The sequence below is a fragment of the Dama dama genome, chromosome 11 (assembly GCF_033118175.1).
Source record: "Dama dama isolate Ldn47 chromosome 11, ASM3311817v1, whole genome shotgun sequence".
Lineage (NCBI taxonomy): Eukaryota > Metazoa > Chordata > Mammalia > Artiodactyla > Cervidae > Dama > Dama dama.
The window spans coordinates 7,310,304-7,326,066 of record NC_083691.1 but is presented as its reverse complement, the minus strand read 5'-3'; the positions used below and the strand labels follow the sequence as shown (position 1 = coordinate 7,326,066).

Below are 15,763 nucleotides of genomic sequence, written 5' to 3'. Positions count from 1 at the left end.
AAAATACAAAGATGACCAGGTAGAAAAGGAATCACCACCATCCTTGAGAATCAGCAGGAAACAAGTATTAGGAAGAAACCCGCACATATGTCAGGTGCTGGGGTGATGAGACGCAGATTGTAAGTTGTTTCACTTTTTTAAAGAAATAAAGGACAAACTTGAAAATACCTGCAGAGAGTAGGAAACTACAGATGTGAACCCTGGCAGATTTTTAAATGAATACTGAAAAATAGCAAAAAAAAAAAAAAAAAAAAGCCCAACTCCATAGGTAGGTCAATAACAGCCTACTAGACACAGTTGAAGGGAAAAACTGGTGAAGTCAGAGGAAATCCAGAATGCAGCAAGAGAGACAGCAGCAGGGCTGTCTGATGAGCCCTTGGTTTCCCCCAAATCCCAGGTAAATATCGCTTTTACCCCAGTTGGCACTTGTCCACATACTGTACTGCTTGGGCTCTCAGACCAGCACCCCACTGCCTACTTCACCTAACTCCTCCTTTTTCCCTTCAGCTGGTCACCAAGCCTTGCTCATTCCACTTCATGAGCATTTAAAGACAAAATTTGGATCCTTTTTATTAAGTCTGTTAGGTTTATGGGGTTTTTTTGTTTGTTTCTTTTTAAATATTCGGCTGCATCGGGTATTAGCTGACACACTGGGGATCTTCACTGTGGCATGTGGAATCTTAGTTGTTAACATGTGGGATCCAGTTCTTCAACCAGGTATTGAACCTGGGCCCCCTGCATTGGGAGCAGGGAGACTTAGCCATTGGACCACCTGGGAAGTCCTTGTGAGCATCTTTGAAATAGCCACCTTCTCCACCTCCTACGCCAGTGTGGGTCCCGGCCCATGAGCCCCTGCTAGGACACAGGAAAGCCTCCTGGCAGGCTCCCTCATCCCCACTCCAGGCCTGCCCTTGATTCCAGCCCCTGCACTTCCCCAATGGAGAGAGCCCAAATCAAGTTCATGCCAACCCGGAGAGACAAACTCCCAGAGGATCTAGGCAAAAGACAAGTATTCTTTATGATTTTATTAATTATATATATATTACATTCTCAAATTTCAAATGATGTATTACACAAAATATATAAACTTATGACAGTTCTTCTTCATTCATTTTGCCAAGAAAAAAAAGTTCTTCATCCACATCACTGGCATCAGGGCAGGGTCTGGCTATTTCTGGGCAGCCTCAGTCTGCTGACCTAATTCTCCTGGGTCCGCTAGACAAGCAATTTGGGATACGGCAGGACCTGCTGTATTTCATACATGGTGCTGTACTTGGAAATTTTATTCCAAACACACTGGCACAGCATTCAGATGGGATTTAAAAGTTGATCCTGTAGAAGCGTGTGATCTCCCAACTTACCTCCCCTCAAGTGTCCAGAGGCCTGTGTCACAGGCCACACCCCCAGGGATAGTGATTACATCTTCCTGGTTCTTTGACTCCCCCCTCCCCCTGGAAGTTCCACCAGGGTACTGATTAAGGCTGTTTTAGGTAAATGTGTCTTCCTCAAGCAGTACTTTGCTGCTCTACAGAACTGAGGGAGCCTCCACGTTATGAGACCTGTAACAACCCAAATGCAAAGGGATGACCTCACTTCTGAAGGACCTCACATTTTGGGGGAAAATCCTGCCTTGTAGTCAGACCCAAGCAGTTCTTAGAACCTGAGTTTCTGGAGTCGTGGACGTGTGTCCCTGCTGTGTCCTCAGCCTGCATCATCACTGCCTCCCCTCCCTGACTGCCCCCAGCTGGGTTGGGGCCACCAGCCCCCCTCTCCCCATTAGTGAGGCTCACACAGCAAGCACTCAGCTCCTGCTGTGGGCCCTGCTTCCTGAGATCCAGCCTGGGGGTGCCGGAGGCCAGCCGCTCCCCAGCTGCAGAGCAAGACCTCTGTGCTGTTGTGATGGGATCCTCTTCAGGTCCTGCTTGAGGTCCCTAAAGGGGACCCTCCCTTCCCTGCTGAGATCCCACCCTGCAGGCCAAGCTGGGAGTGGCCAGGCCTCGGGCGACACCCACTCCCCACGGGGTCGGGGCTCCACTCCTTGCTCCCTGGGGCTTTGGGCATGTGGCATGGGCTCCCTGAGTCTGCTCCATCCTCTGAAACATGGAGACAACCTCCCTCAGTGAACATCACGGGTTAGCCAGGCCAAGAAGCACCTCACCCCCAGGCTGGGTAGTCCCTCCCACCCTCAGCATCTTCCTTTGGGCCAGGGTCTTCCCTAGGGCCAGAGTTCCTCTGCTCTCCATAAGCTGCCCAGTTGACTGTGGCAGGACACGGGGCCTGTGCCGGGTGACTGGGGTTGGGGACACATATAAGGTTCTGACTGGGTGGCCCCAGGCAGTGGCAAGGGCTGGGGTCAGACAGCTGCTCAGCCACCACTCCTGCTGGGCTCAGTGCTGGGCAGCAGATGAAACCTTGAGCCCAGACCACAGACCCCAGGCCCCACAGGCCCCTGGGAGAGCTGTCCCTACCTGAAGCCCAAGTCATAGGTAGGAGGGCTGTATCTGAAGGATGTGGGCCTGGGTCTGCTGCTGTGCTGGCCCAGAGCCCTGAGATCTGAGCCAGCCCTGGGCCCACTGGCTGCCTGGACATCAGCTTCCAGATGCAAGGAAAGCCAGGGGAGGGCAGAGCCAGGTGCCTGCCCCACCCTGCCTGCCTCCTCGGCTGAAACAACTCTTTACTAACACATTTCCCCTTTATTAACTGCCTTGTAAGTTGTTATACAACCAGGACATGGTTCAGGAATCAAGCCGTGTGAAAGCAAGCAAGCTGAGGGCGACTGAGCCACATCCTCAGAAGAGCAGGGGGATGGTGCAGCGATGCAGAATGGGCTTCCCCGCCACCAGCACACCTGACTTCCTGACCCCTCAGCTGTGGGGAGGCCTGGAGACCCCAGCTCCAGGTAATTCTGTCTCTAGGTCCTTGCGAGTTGAGGAATCAGGCTACAGACCTCAGCTTGGCCACGCAGGCAACAGAAACTGGGCAGAGCTGAGCTAGTGAGGAAGGCCTCTCCAGTCTCCACCCTCACGCGGGCTAAGCTCGGCTAGTCCCCTTCCCAGGAGGAGGCCAGGCACCCAGGTGGGTGCCTGGGCCGACCTCCTGTTCAGTTTCTGGACTCAGCCTGGGTGCTGGTGAAGCCCATGAAAGGCACTCGGCTTGGGTCTGCAGACCCTGCTGAGGGTGGCTGTCCCTATCTGTGGGGCCCAGGGGGAGAGGGAGCAGAGAAGAGGAGCCGAGTGGGTGGCGTGGCCCAAGGTGCTGTGGCTGTGGCACCGGCAGGCCAAGCAGCGGGCTCAGAGCTTGGCCCGGGGGTGGCTCTGGAGCAGAGCCCGCATGTCCAGGAGTGCCTTCTCCAGATAGTGCGCCAGGTGGACCGCGTTGGTGTCGGCACAGCTGTTGTAGGCTGACACGGAGAAGTTGATGTGCGTCTCCATGGGGTTATAGCAGACGCCATAGCCATCTGGCACCACGGGCCCAAAGAACATGACACAGTCTGTCTTGGCGGGGACCTGAGGACGGCACAGGACCACGGCTCTCATCCCAGCCCCGCGGTGGCACCAGCCTGCCTTCCACGTGGGCTCCCACCGTGCTCTGCCTGAGACGCCTTCTGCTTGTCTTCAGCGGACAGCTGACTCCCCTAGGGTCCTTAGGGGTGCAGTTCTGGTGTCACCAGATTTCCCTGACATTCCTGGGGGGCTGTCACTGTCCTGCCAAGACTGTGAGCCCCTGGGGGCAGTATCCCAGTGCCCAGCACAGGCTGGCCTGGATCAAATGCTCCTTAGCATCTGATCAGTGTGTGAATGAAGCCAAGGAAGAAGAGGGGTCCCGACTCCTCAGCCTGCCTGAGGTGAAGTGAAGCCCCCGACCCCAGAACTCAGCTGCTTCAGGAGGGGCCTGTGTGAGTCACATCACCTCCAGGTGACTGTGTTTCGGACCCTGGTGCATCCCCTGTGGCTTCCGTTCCATCCCACCCCAGGGCAGTCAAGGCAGCGGCTCACCTGGCTGGTGGAGAGGTTGAAGTGCATGGCGATGGCGTAGGAGGTGTCCATGAAGATGTCGGGCATGCTCACTAGGTCTTCGATGGCCTGCATCTTCAGGCCCAGCAGGTGCCGGTCGAAGGCCTCCCCACGGATGGCCTGCAAGAGGGGAGCTGTCAGGAGCAGGGGCTGCAGGCCCACCAGTTGCCGCCCTCCCCAGGAGCCTCTGGTGGCAACAGCTCTTTCACTCACTGGCCCGCAGACCCCTGAGGCCAGAGCAGCCGGGCAGGAAAGCCCTTACTTCACAGATGGGGAAACTGAGGCCTAGGAACTCCCCTGCCTCCAGGGAGGCCGGAAAGTACAGCCCAAGAGCACAGGCCTGGCTGTGGGACCTCGGCAGGTCACTGACGTCTTGGAGCCTCAGTGTCTTCAGCTGTGAGATAGGGACAGTCACTGAACTCCCTCTGTGGGGTGGCACTGATTGAAGTAGCTGCCTGAGCGTAACATGGGCAAAGCCTGGCGTGTGCAGGCACTCAGGGTCAGGCTGGGAACCGGATCTCCACCCCTGGACTGCAGCCCTAGCTGTCAGGGGGCAGGCACCCTGCGGTCTGCCAGACCGTGCACACCCCGGCATCCTGGGCTCCGGGGCGGTGGGGAGAGTGCCTGACACAAGATCCAGAGGCCAACCTGGGCCCAGGGCAGCTGCTGGGCCTCACCTTGGTTTCTCCCACTGTAGAATGGGGATGTTCAGCTTTGCTCCAAGTGCCCCAGTGCTTAGGGCAGGGGTGCCTGACGCTAAGGGGAGCAGCCATTTGCTGCAGGGATGGACAGGTTGGTGGGTCACGCCCAGGGCCAAGGGAGCAGGGAGCGGGGGCTGGCTCACCCGGTCGGTGTAGGCTCGGTGGGCCTGCACAGCCTTCCGCAGCAGCTCTACCTTCTCGTGCTCCTAGGTGGGGAGTGGGGGGAAAGGGCGCTGATGCTTCCTGCCCCTGCTCCCTCCTCAGGGGCCCACCACCCACTCCATGTTCTGTTCTCCTGAAAGCACAGACTGGCCAGTCCCCAGCCAAGGCCTGACACAGGGCAAGTGCTCACTGCTGATGGCTGACCCTCGAACAACTCGGTTTGAACTGTGCAAGCCTACTTATATGTGGACTTTCATCAAAAAACACAACAGTATGACACACCCCATGGAAGGCTGGACCTGCAAACGCACAACCACAGACACAGAGAGCGACTATAAAGGGATACGGGGAATTTCGACTGTGTGGTGCCCCAAACCCCCGAGTTGCTCAAGGATCCACTGGAGTTCCCTTTTCTCTTTGGCTGCCAGAAAGCAGCTGCACCAATAAATTCATGGCTCCATCTTCTCACCTTGGAGAAACCAAGGTGAGATGCCCAGTGTCTACCACAGGACTGGGATATAGTAGGTGCTCAACGTGCATTGACAGAAGGAAAAGGAAGGCAGAAAGGCTTGAACCCAGCTCTCCCACCCTTGCCCCCGATCTCTCACCGTCACATTGGGATCATCCATGGCCTTGACGAAGGTCAGCGAGGCCACGGAGGCCGAGCGGATGGTGTCGGTCCGGCCCAGGTGGAACATGCGCAGAGAGGCGCTTTCGTACGTGGCGCAAGCCTGCCCGTAGATCCTGGGTGGGAGAGGCACTGAGCTCGCCCCTGGCAGGTCCTTCCACCGGCCCCCAGGCTTCACGCTCCCGGGGGTGGGGTGTACCTGTAGTAGGCCAGCTGCAGTGCCATCTGGATGAAGGCGTCTGGGCTCAGCTTCTCTGACTTGGGGAAGTCCTTTCCAAAGTGGTGGAACACCATCACTGTGATGTCCAGGTCCTGGATCATGCTGGTGGGGGGGGGGCGGGAGGTGAGGAGCAGTACCCAGCAGCCTCTGCCAAGCCCACAGAGGGGCCGAGGGCAGTCTCCGAACCAGTGGGCACTGTGGCAGAGCTGGCTCTTGTTCCGGCTGGAGGAGCCCCTCCCAGCACTCACATGCTGAGATTCTGCTTGGCCTTCTCAATGTCGCTTTTGATCTCGGGCGTGATGTTGAACCGCAGCTTCTTGGGCATGGGCAGGGGAACCATGGGAGACCGCACAAGTTCCGGCTTCTTCCTGCACAGGATGTGAGGGTCTCAGGCTCCTGCCAGGAGCCTCCGGAGCCTGGGTCCATCCCCGGGATTACGATCGGGAAGAGGGGGCCAGTCCAGGGAGACTCTTGGAGGAGGGGAAGGGACTTGTCCAAAGTCACCGAGCTGAGAAGTGGCAGAGCCAGAATGCAAAACCAGCTCTGATGGACTCTGAAACCCACATCCCCTTCTGGCTTCCTCTGTAGAAGCATAGATTCCCAGTACAAGGGAGATGGCCATTCCTCCTCTGAGAGCTCGTCTGTCACCTGTCATCAGGAGCTGGAGAACTGGCTGGATGGTGGGAGACCCACACTCACGTGAACTCCATGACATGGTCCAAAAGGGAGACGATGGGGGGTCCCTCGGCTGCCGCATGCTCGTAGACGAGCCCACAGGCACCGTCTTCAGCCACGATGAACTGCGGGGGAGATGGGGTCCCTGACAGCTCCAGGCCCCGGCAGTCATTCTCCGGCAGTCATTCCCCTGGGGGGGGGGGCTCTGAACCATCTCAAGCACTTCAGCTGATTAATTACTCTTATTCATAACAGCTAACACTTACCAGGGACTTCGGGACCTCTGTCCCAGGTCACGCTAAGCACATCCTGTGCTCAGAGACTTTTCTGGGTCCTTGCACCTACCGTTCCCAGGAGTCCTACCACCACCCCATTTCACAGGTAAGAGGGAAAGTCATGACAAAGACTGTGCCGCTCAACCTGGCCCCACATTCCAGGCTCTCCTGATCATCGACGGATGTGTTGGAGGTGACAGGGGTTACTGGGCCAGGCTTGGGAAAGACAGGTTGACTGCTGCTAATTACAGCCGCGTCCACCTGCTGGTTTCCCCTGCTTTACAAGCTGGGAAGCCAGGGACACCAGAGTCCAGGGGAGGGACAGGAAATCCTGAGGCGGCAGTGGGCTGAGGCTGGGTGCGGGTCAGGGGTGGGAGTCCTGGCCCTGCCAGCTCCTCACCTGCAGCGTCTTGTCGAACCAGCGGTTGCCGCTGTTGAGCTTGCTGCCGCCCCCGTGCAGCATCTGGCCCGCCACCTGGCTACGGTAGGTGTCTTCCGAGACCCGAGGCATGGGTGCGTCCAGGCACACAGTGAAAATGCTCCTCTGGATGGAGAGCACTGACTCCCGGTTCACCTTGTCTGTGGGGACGCGTGTTGGGGGGGTGAGGGTTAGGCCTGGGGAGGCCTCCAGAGCTTCCTTTAACAGGGCCCTGTAGCCCCAGAGCACCCCATGAGGCATGGCTGCCCCGCTTCAGAAAGCAGGAAACGGAAGCCCAGGTCACAGAGAAAGCCGGTAAGGCAGCTGGGGATCCAACATGGGGGTGGATTCTGGGGATGATGCCCTTGCCCAGCATGGGATTTGGAGGGAATGTGAAGAGGGGCTCCTCAGAAGGACGTGTTCTCACTGCAACTTGCTACTGAACAAAAAGAAGAAACTAAACCCAACTGAGGTTTCCCCTCATGTGCAATGGGGACAACAGCGCCCGCTCTGAGCCGAGGGGATTCAGCATGACGAGCTGCTGGGGCCTGGTGTGGGTACCTTTGATGAGGGTGCTGTAGGCCTTGGCCCAGGAGTTACGGTGGTTGGAGGTGAGGATGCCCACGGGCTCCTTGTTGGTTTGCAGTGACGAGTTCCAGATCTTCTCCAGCTGCGTGAAGATCTGATCCGAGGTCAGGGGTGTGCCATCGCTGTGGTACACATCCAACTCAAAAAACTGTCCGGGCACAGGCAGGTGGAGAGAAGGGGTTTTGTGGGGGTCTCAGACAGGCAGCGGTCACCTCCCAGCCCAGCTGAGGGGATGGCGTCAGGCCGAGGGCGAGGAGCGGGAGGAGATCCCTGCACTGCTCTCCCCGGGCTGACCAGGCCCTAACCCTTCCGGGCCTCCCCCAGGTTGGGGCCTGTTTGGATACCCAGTGGAGAGAAGAGGCCCAGGGCCTGCCTGTTTCAAGGGCATGTGGGCAAGTGTGCTGGGGAAGCTGACTCTGAGCCCTGCCCCTCTCCTTCCTGCAACCATGTGGGGGTTGAATAGCTGCAGGGGGACCACCCACTTGGTAGTTGTGCACCACGGTGATGTGCATAGGCGGCTTCTTGGTCCTGCTGAACTTGGTGACCAAATCCTGCTTGGGGCCCGGCACGCGGCAGGACGACAGGATCTGATAGTACTGGTTCATGCACAGTGGCTTGCCCCCCAGGTACTCCACGGGCAGGGTCTCGCTGCAGGGGCAGAGGGACAGGGAGGTAGGTGGGATCCATAGGGAGCTGCTGGGTCTAGCTGCAGGCTGGGTTGTGCAGTGGGGCTCACACAAGCAGTGCTGGGCCCCTTGGTGCCCACCCCCCAACTTAGCGTGGGAAGAGGGGAAGGGGGGTGGCTGTTGGAGGCCGACTGGGTCAGGAGGCCTGTGAGCCGCCTGCTTGTGAGTCACCCTGGAAACTCCGTTCCCTTCTCTGGGCTTCACTTTGCCACAGGGAAGATGAAGCAGCGAGTCATCCCCTGGGGTCTCCTCTTCAGCTGGGACGTCAATTCCAGGGATCTCTTGGGAGAGGGTCCCCTGGAGGATGTCACGGCAGCTGGAACTGAGGACCCAGGAGTCCCGATCCCCCATGCTCTGCCTCCCCAATCCTCAAAGAGGCTAGGTCAGTGGGAAGTGAAAGCCACTGAGCTCTGGGCCTGCTCAGCAGTCAGGCAGGAGGTGGGGCTGGGCTGCTGGAGTGGCTGTAGTAATTAGGCAGTCCAGGTGGGAGGTGACAGGGTGGGGACGGGGCCACTCACTTGTCAATCATGGTCTTGAAATCCAACACGCCCTCAATTAATTTGGCAGCGAACCTGGAGGGACAAAGTAAAGATCAGAAGGCTGTGTGGACAGCCAGAAGGAGGTTGCTTCACTCCTCTCACTGCTTAGATAGCCTGAGGAGTTCAAGTGTAGAACCTGTATTCCTATCTCACTCTGCATAATCTCTGGGGAAAGGGTTTAGGGTAATGTGTTGGCCAAGCAACTGGCAGGACTTTGGTGCTACTGAGCAGCATGACTATGGCTGGATTACGAGTCATGTCCTCTGACTCTATCCTCAGAGAGTCTGAGGCCCTGATTCTCAGCCTGGAGCCTGGAAGGCCTTTGCCCTGTTTTGAAGCATCAGTTAGGGAGGGACCTAGGACTGTGGGGGAAGGCAAAGGGTGACTGGGGGGGGCAGTGCCTTAAGGTGTTCCCTCTCTTAGATCCCTTCCTGTTTCTGGGCTTGTGTGTCCCCCAGGCCATCTCAGTCAACCTGCTCCTTCCTCCCTGAACCATCTGGGCCACATCAACCATGCCTGATGCATGGGGGTGCTCCTGGCCCCAGGGGGACTGCTGGCTAGAGTTTCTGGGCTTGAACCCCTGGTCCTTCCTGGGATGCCCTGGTCCCTTTAAGAGAAGCAGGTATGGCCCTGAGAGAACTGACTAGTCCTTGGGCAGGAGATCGTGTCACTGGTATTTTTATCCCTGGTAGAACTAGAATAGAGGCCAAGGCAAAGTGACATGACCGAATGTGGAAAGGGGACTGTGTACAAAGGTCACCCTTGTGGCCAGCTGAAGAAAGTGGGAAGAAGGGGGTGAAGTGCCAGAACTGGGGTGAGTGGTAGCCTCAGGTTTAGGGGAAGGGAGGGGTCCTAGTCTGCAGTTTGGTGGTTAACAAGAGTCAGGAAGATTCTGCTTCATGTCCAAGTCAGTCAATCCTGAAAGGTGATCTTGGGCAGGTCCCTTCACTGCTCCTAGCCTCAGTTTCCCTACCTATAGAACAGGGATGATGCTTCCTAAGGCTATTTCCTAAGGCTATTTGTGGGAATGAAAGATAATGAACAGGACTAGAGCTCCTCTGTGGACATCAGGGCCCTGGGAAGGTCCAGAGCTCCGCCCCCAACTTGGTGACTCACCGGAGCTGGCCCTGCCGATCCACAAAGTCCTGCTTCGGCAGCATCACACCAGGGCTGGAGTAGATGACCAGGGGCTGGCGGTATTGGAGGTAGGCTGTTTTGAGCCACCAGTCGGACAGCTGGGGAAGGACCAGAGCCCATGAGGAGAGATGGATGGGGGACCTGGTTGCCCCTTCGCTACCAGAGCCAACAGAGCTGGCTGGGTGTCCTCTGCCCTCTCTAGCGAGCACAGATTTTCAAACTGAATGCTCAGATCCAGAACCCCCGAGTCCTGTAAATCCAGCAGCGACCCATCCTCGTCCCTCTAATGGAGCCTGTCAGCATTAGCAAGGGGAAATTGGGCAACACTGTCAAGGAAAAAAGACTGGCAGGAAACCTGGGGTTGGGGGAAGAACAGAGGCAGAAATAGCAGTCACTTTTTCCTTCTCTCACATATTTCAGGTCAATGATTTTAGTACTTTTAGAAAATAAAAATGTACATCTGATAGAAAGGAAACAAAGAGAGAAAGTTATACAAAAACAAAGTCTGATGAGTAAGTTTCTGCCCGTCTCAGGTGGGCATACTCTAGGGAAGCAGGAGCCCTCAGAAACCCTGGTCCTCTGTGCCCTCAGCTTTGTTGCTGTCAGACAAGGGAATGGACAGCCACCTGGATCTCCAGGTCAGGGCAATCTGGAACACAGCCCCGGAGATTTCAGAGCCTCTGTAAAGACAGATCACTGTACTAGTGACAAGATGTAGGTGACTCTCTACTAAGCTGGCCACCCTCTGCCCAGGGCGGGGTATTTCCATGGATATGCAGCTAAAGGCTCCTGTCTTGGGACCTGCAGGTGACCATCACCCTTGAACCTTATGTGCTGACAGCAATACTGCCCCCACTACACATTCCCCCCAGCATAAACCTCTTTGTTGCAGGTCCCTCAATCCCTGGAGACGCAGCCCCCACTGTGCTTCCTAATCCATCTTAAATGCAGTAGGACATGCCTCTTACCACACTCCTCTTGGGAACTCCTCTTGGGAAACTGCTGGCCATAGGCCCCTGGCAAGGGGTGAAGAAGGGCAATGTGCCCAGGTCACACAGCAGGCCCGCAGGCAACTTCTGTCTGCTGATCTGTGGTCTGGAGACATGGCCCCCGCTCAGCCAGGCCCTCCTGTCTAGCTTGGAGCCTCCTTGAACGCTGCTCTGTGGCTCTTCGATCCATCTCCCTGGGCCTCAGTTTCCTCATCCATAGATGGCGAGGGGCAGACAGGAGCTCCCTCCCCTTGGGGACAGCTAGGTTGGGCTGCCCTTCAGCCAGGGGCCCCAACAGCCCTGGAGATCTCAGAGCCTCTGACCAGAGCTCTGGAATCCAGGGGAGCCCCTGCAGATGGGGGCATTTCCTCAGTGAAAATCTGCTGAGCAGGGGCAGAACCCTCAAGGTCCCTGAGTGGAGAAGGGGTGGTGTTCCCACCCCTTTAGCCAGAACATTAAGTCTGAAGTAACAGTTCTGGCTAAACAAAGTTGGAAAACTGCCAGATCCCAGATGTGCTAAGATCCTGACCTGCTAGGGTTTGTCTGTGCTGGTGGCTGGCTGACGTCTTCCGCCTCTTCTGTGCAGCCCCTGCCCTTCCACCTGCTCCCTCACAGCGCCTCTCACTTTACAGGGCCAGACCCATCTCTGGTTCTCTCTACACACCTCATTCATCCCTCTCTCAATGACCCTCCTTCCCTCCTCGCACACAGTTGCTTTAGGCCTGGGCTGTCCACCCCTCAGCCCCATCAGCAAGTGCCACTGACACCAAAACATCCTGGACCGAATGACTTCCTGTCCTCTCCCTGCCAGCCTGCCCATGGGCTCCTGTTCCCATCCGCACTTCCAACAGCATGGCAGTCCTAAGTTCATGCCGGATGTGGGATGAACATGGAAAAGTGCCTGGGGCACCAGCGCAAACATACCTGCACATACTGAACACATCTTTGTAAAAGACTGAGACACAGAACCAGGACAGTCAGTCACTGTCAATACGATCACCCTGCAGCCCCCTCCCACTGAGCTCAAGTCCAGGGGCTCCCTGGGGCCCCCACCCTGCCCTTGCGCCCCACTCCAGCCTCCATTCCTGAGCCTGAGCTGTTTCCACCTTTGCCTGTACTGTTCCTTTTGTCTGACTCAGACCCAGCACCACCTCTGCCCTGCCCTCCCCGCCCCATTGGAACGAAGAAGCTGCTGTCCTCCACCCTCACACCTGCTTCGTCCTTTTCACCTGAGAGGACTGCATCGCCTGATGTGACCTGGTCCCCTCATGCGTGTCCTCTCCCTATATACGTGAATGTCAACTCCAACAGGCTGTCGACAATGTCCTTCTTGCTCACCCAGCACCCTGCTTGGTGCTGGGCACAGAGTAAGTGCTCAGGAAACTCTGTGGTGCAAATGGATGCACCAGCGCAGCCTGTGTTGGAAAATTGGGGGTGTGCAGCCAGCAACAGGCCACAGGAGGGACGCTCACAACCACCCAGGCTTCAGGGGAGTGGCCCTGTTCCCCTCACCCTCCACATGAGCCAAAGGGACTGGTGTGCCCCCTGCCTTCTCACTCACCCAGTTCTCCATCTTCCTGGCCCTGCGCTCCAGCCCTTTCTGCAGGCGCTCCCCCACGCCGCCTGCCACCTGGAACTCTTCCACCAGCTGCTTGGTTTGGGTCCATTCCTCCTCGCTCACGATGGGCTGCAGTGCCTTGAGATAATGGTCCAGGGTCTGCTGGAGCGGGGGCACGGGCAGCCGGGGGAGCGAGTCCTGGTGTGCCTTAAAGCGACTGGAAACCTTCATCAAGGAGGAGGGCTTGAGGAGGCCCAGGGGCTTCACCTGCAGGCAGCAGAACATCCTGCTCATTCTCTCACCAGCTCTGGGAGACCCTGGCACTCCCCAAGCTGAAGTCCTGGGCACTTATGTGCCCATTCCTGGTGTCAGAGACAGCCTCTTGGGTGGGGCTTGCCCTGGTTTCCCAGCCCTCAAGCTGTAGGTGTCTCCACCTCTTAGGGGCCTGGAGATGTAGGTAGGGATGGGGGAGGGTGGGGAGGGGCCACTGATCTTGGCAGGGCTCAGAGCAACCAAGTCAGAATGGATGGCACCTGCCTGGGGGCGGCAGAGATCAGAGGGGCCTCTCACCTGTTGGATGCATAGGGCCCTGCCTTTCTCACCCTGGGATGATGAGCCAACCAGTGGTGACATGATGGCTCCCTCTCGGAGGTCCCCACCTCCTTTTCTCCCACCCTTACCAGGTTGAGAAATAGGAGGGAAGAAGAGAAAATCAGATAGAGCTAGACGATGACAGGAGCTTTGGGCTTTTTCCTGTCTGTGGGTTGGGGAGAGGGGTGGCATGGGAACAGTGCTGTGCCAAGAGAGACCTGAGTGGCCTGGCAGGAGGGTGAGAGTTGGAAGACAGGGAGAGTGTAGAGGCTCTGGTGGCAGAGAGAGAGAGAGACAGGAAGGTCTGAGGCTGCTGGCAGCAGTGGGCAGGCAAGCGGTAGAGGCTCCGTTTCATACCTTCTCTTTCTGCTGCTCGTTCTCCATGGCAGGACTGAGGTTCTGAGCCCTGTCTGTCTGCCTCTTGGGCTGGATCTCTAAGCCTAACTGTGCTACCAAGTGGGTGAGCAGAACCTAGCAAGAGGCAGCCACTTGCCTGGGCTGGAAAGAGAAGACAAGAGCCAAGATTCAGGGGGAGGCAGACGGGGTAGTGGTGGTGGCTGCAGCGGCTGTGGTGGCATCTGGGCTTCTGGCTGCCACGGGAGAGGCTGCTCCACCCTCTCCAGCTTCCATAAATGGAGGAATGGGGAGCAGGTGAGAGGGATAACGCTGTGCAATGGAGGAGAAGGAAACCTGGAAAACTTTCCCCTTTCTTCCCTTGGATGGGCCCAGTGCCAGGCAGTCAGGCCAAGAGGTATTAAAACTCCACCTGCTGGAATGTGCATCGGTCCGGGTGATGAGGGAATACTTGGCTGGAGGACAGAAACTGCTAGACCACCAAGGTTATACCGTAACTGTGAATGTGGTCCTGAAAACGGGATGGAGCCGAGAAGCAGACCCCGGGAAGGGGCAGCCAGTGGGCATTTTCCTCCAGGACTTCTGACCCCTCTGGGCCACCCTTCCCCTAAAGTATAGTTCCTTTGAGGTGTGGTTCTTTCAGCTGGGGGTTACCAGTAGAGACCTTTGGGCATTAAAAATAAACCAAAGAATGCTGGCTTTGGGATTGGGCTAGATTTGAGTCACCTGACCAGGGGAGGCAGGCCTGTTTGCCTCAGTTTTCCTGGCAGTGATCAGGTCATTGGGATGACCTACAGGCCAACTGTGGGATGGGAACACAGCTCAGGTGGTGCCAGCAAGGAGGAGGTGGAACTCCGGGGCCCTGGAATATCTGGAAAAGCCTCTGAGAGAGTAGATTGGTACCTCAGCCCTCGGGGCCTAGCAGTGTCTAAATATCCTTCTTGGCGCAAACACAGGGAGATACAGAGATACGCTAGGTGTAGAGAGGAGAGGGATCTAAATCAGAAAGCAGCGCCACCTGCTCCAAGCTGCCCTGGGGAAGACTGGGGGTGGGGGATTGTAAATGCTAATCAAGTTGCGGGGAGGGGCTAGTGGAGTGGGGGGCGTGGGGCTTCCGCCGGCAATCTTCCGCCAATTCCGAGGACTTTCTGAGCATCCCAGCTTGATGCCCTCACTGGAGTGCCTCTGGCCACACACAGTTCCCCAGGGGCTATTTGATCAACCCAGGGAGGGTGACCAACTGGATGGGGTTGGAGAAGTGGCTGGGGAAGAAATGGCTCAGGCTGAGCCATGGACAGGTGTTTGAGTCAGAGAATAACCATGGGGAGACATTCCTGGTCTCTCCGCTCCTTGGCTCTGGGTCTAAGGGTGGAGGTGCTGCCCGAAGCCAGGATCCTCACTGTCTTTTCCGGGTCGCTGGAATTTAGTGCCACAAAAAGCCTCTTGACCTTGAGCCTCAGTCTCCCCCTCTGCCAAACGGGGTTAGTCCACCTGCTGAGCCCACCCCAGCAGCTCCTAGCTGGGTTGAACAGAGGCCGCCAGACCCCAGCGCCTCGACGGCCGGTTTTCCCACTCGGGCGTAGCTGCCCTGCTGGCCCCGTCCGCCGCCCGCCCGCCTGCCCAGCCACACTCACCACGGTCCTGGTAGCGAATGCCAACATTTCTGCGGCCCGCCCGCGGACGCACAGTCCGCTACTTCCGACGGACTGGGCAAAGTCCGCGCCGCCGCCGACGCCGCCGGTGGGTCCCTGCTAGAGCCTCCGGGCCAAGGTCGCCGAGTCACGGCCGCTAGACGGTAGAGGCGGCCCCGCGCCCACCCACCGGGCCGGACGGGCGGGCGGCCTGGGGAAGGCGGACTCGTGGGGCGGGGCCTCGGGCGGGTTGCTGCCTCGGAGGCTAAGCCACGAGCGCGGGGCGGGGCCGGGGCGGAGTGAGCGGTTGGGGAAAGCCGCGAGGCGGTGGAACCCGGGAAGAGGAGCAAGCCGGAGGCCGCCGTCCAGTTCGCCCTCTGCCATCTCCATTAAGGCGTCCACAGACTGTGGGAGGCAGTGGTGTGGACTCCTTCTCAGTCCTTTTGGTGGCCTTGAACGTTGCCCTCAGAGTGGTAGGAAAACACAACCATGATGACAGAGGCAGGTCTTCTAATAGTTCTCGGGGTCGGGTCAGAGCCCGGCTCGAAGATGACAGGTGGGGGCCGCCCCGCAAAAGCATGGCTGCCGCGATCCCAGC

General features: G+C 57.7%; 1 protein-coding gene across 5 annotated transcripts; it reads right to left on the bottom strand.

Moving 5' to 3' along the window:
* Positions 1–1,008: 1,008 nt before the first annotated feature.
* CRAT (carnitine O-acetyltransferase) lies at positions 1,009–15,339 on the bottom strand. Of its 5 annotated transcripts, XM_061154432.1 has the most exons (16): positions 15,169–15,309; positions 13,538–13,678; positions 12,593–12,856; positions 11,011–11,058; positions 10,022–10,140; positions 8,885–8,938; positions 8,163–8,328; positions 7,654–7,828; positions 7,075–7,253; positions 6,424–6,524; positions 5,973–6,092; positions 5,704–5,826; positions 5,485–5,620; positions 4,858–4,920; positions 3,996–4,133; positions 1,009–3,506 (listed from the first exon to the last, which is right to left on the bottom strand). In XM_061154432.1, exons 2-16 carry the CDS (start codon positions 13,562–13,564, stop codon positions 3,291–3,293), a joined length of 1,929 nt encoding a protein of 642 aa, XP_061010415.1. In that variant the 5' UTR covers positions 13,565–13,678; positions 15,169–15,309; the 3' UTR covers positions 1,009–3,290. The 5 variants fall into 5 exon arrangements, with proteins under 5 accessions (XP_061010415.1, XP_061010416.1, XP_061010417.1 ...); XM_061154433.1 differs by lacking the exon at positions 13,538–13,678 and having other exon boundaries at positions 15,169–15,339; XM_061154434.1 differs by lacking the exon at positions 11,011–11,058 and having other exon boundaries at positions 15,169–15,304.
* Positions 15,340–15,763: the final 424 nt, after the last annotated feature.

Excerpts from the sequence above, each read along its gene's own strand:
- CRAT (XM_061154433.1), bottom strand. The coding sequence starts at position 15,195 with ATGTTGGCATTCGCTACCAGGACCGTG. Across the intron at positions 7,254-7,653 it reads CTACAGCACCCTCATCAAAG|ACAAGGTGAACCGGGAGTCA; the intron begins GTACCCACACCA and ends GCGTCCCCACAG. Across the intron at positions 6,093-6,423 it reads GACCATGTCATGGAGTTCAC|GAAGAAGCCGGAACTTGTGC; the intron begins GTGAGTGTGGGT and ends CATCCTGTGCAG.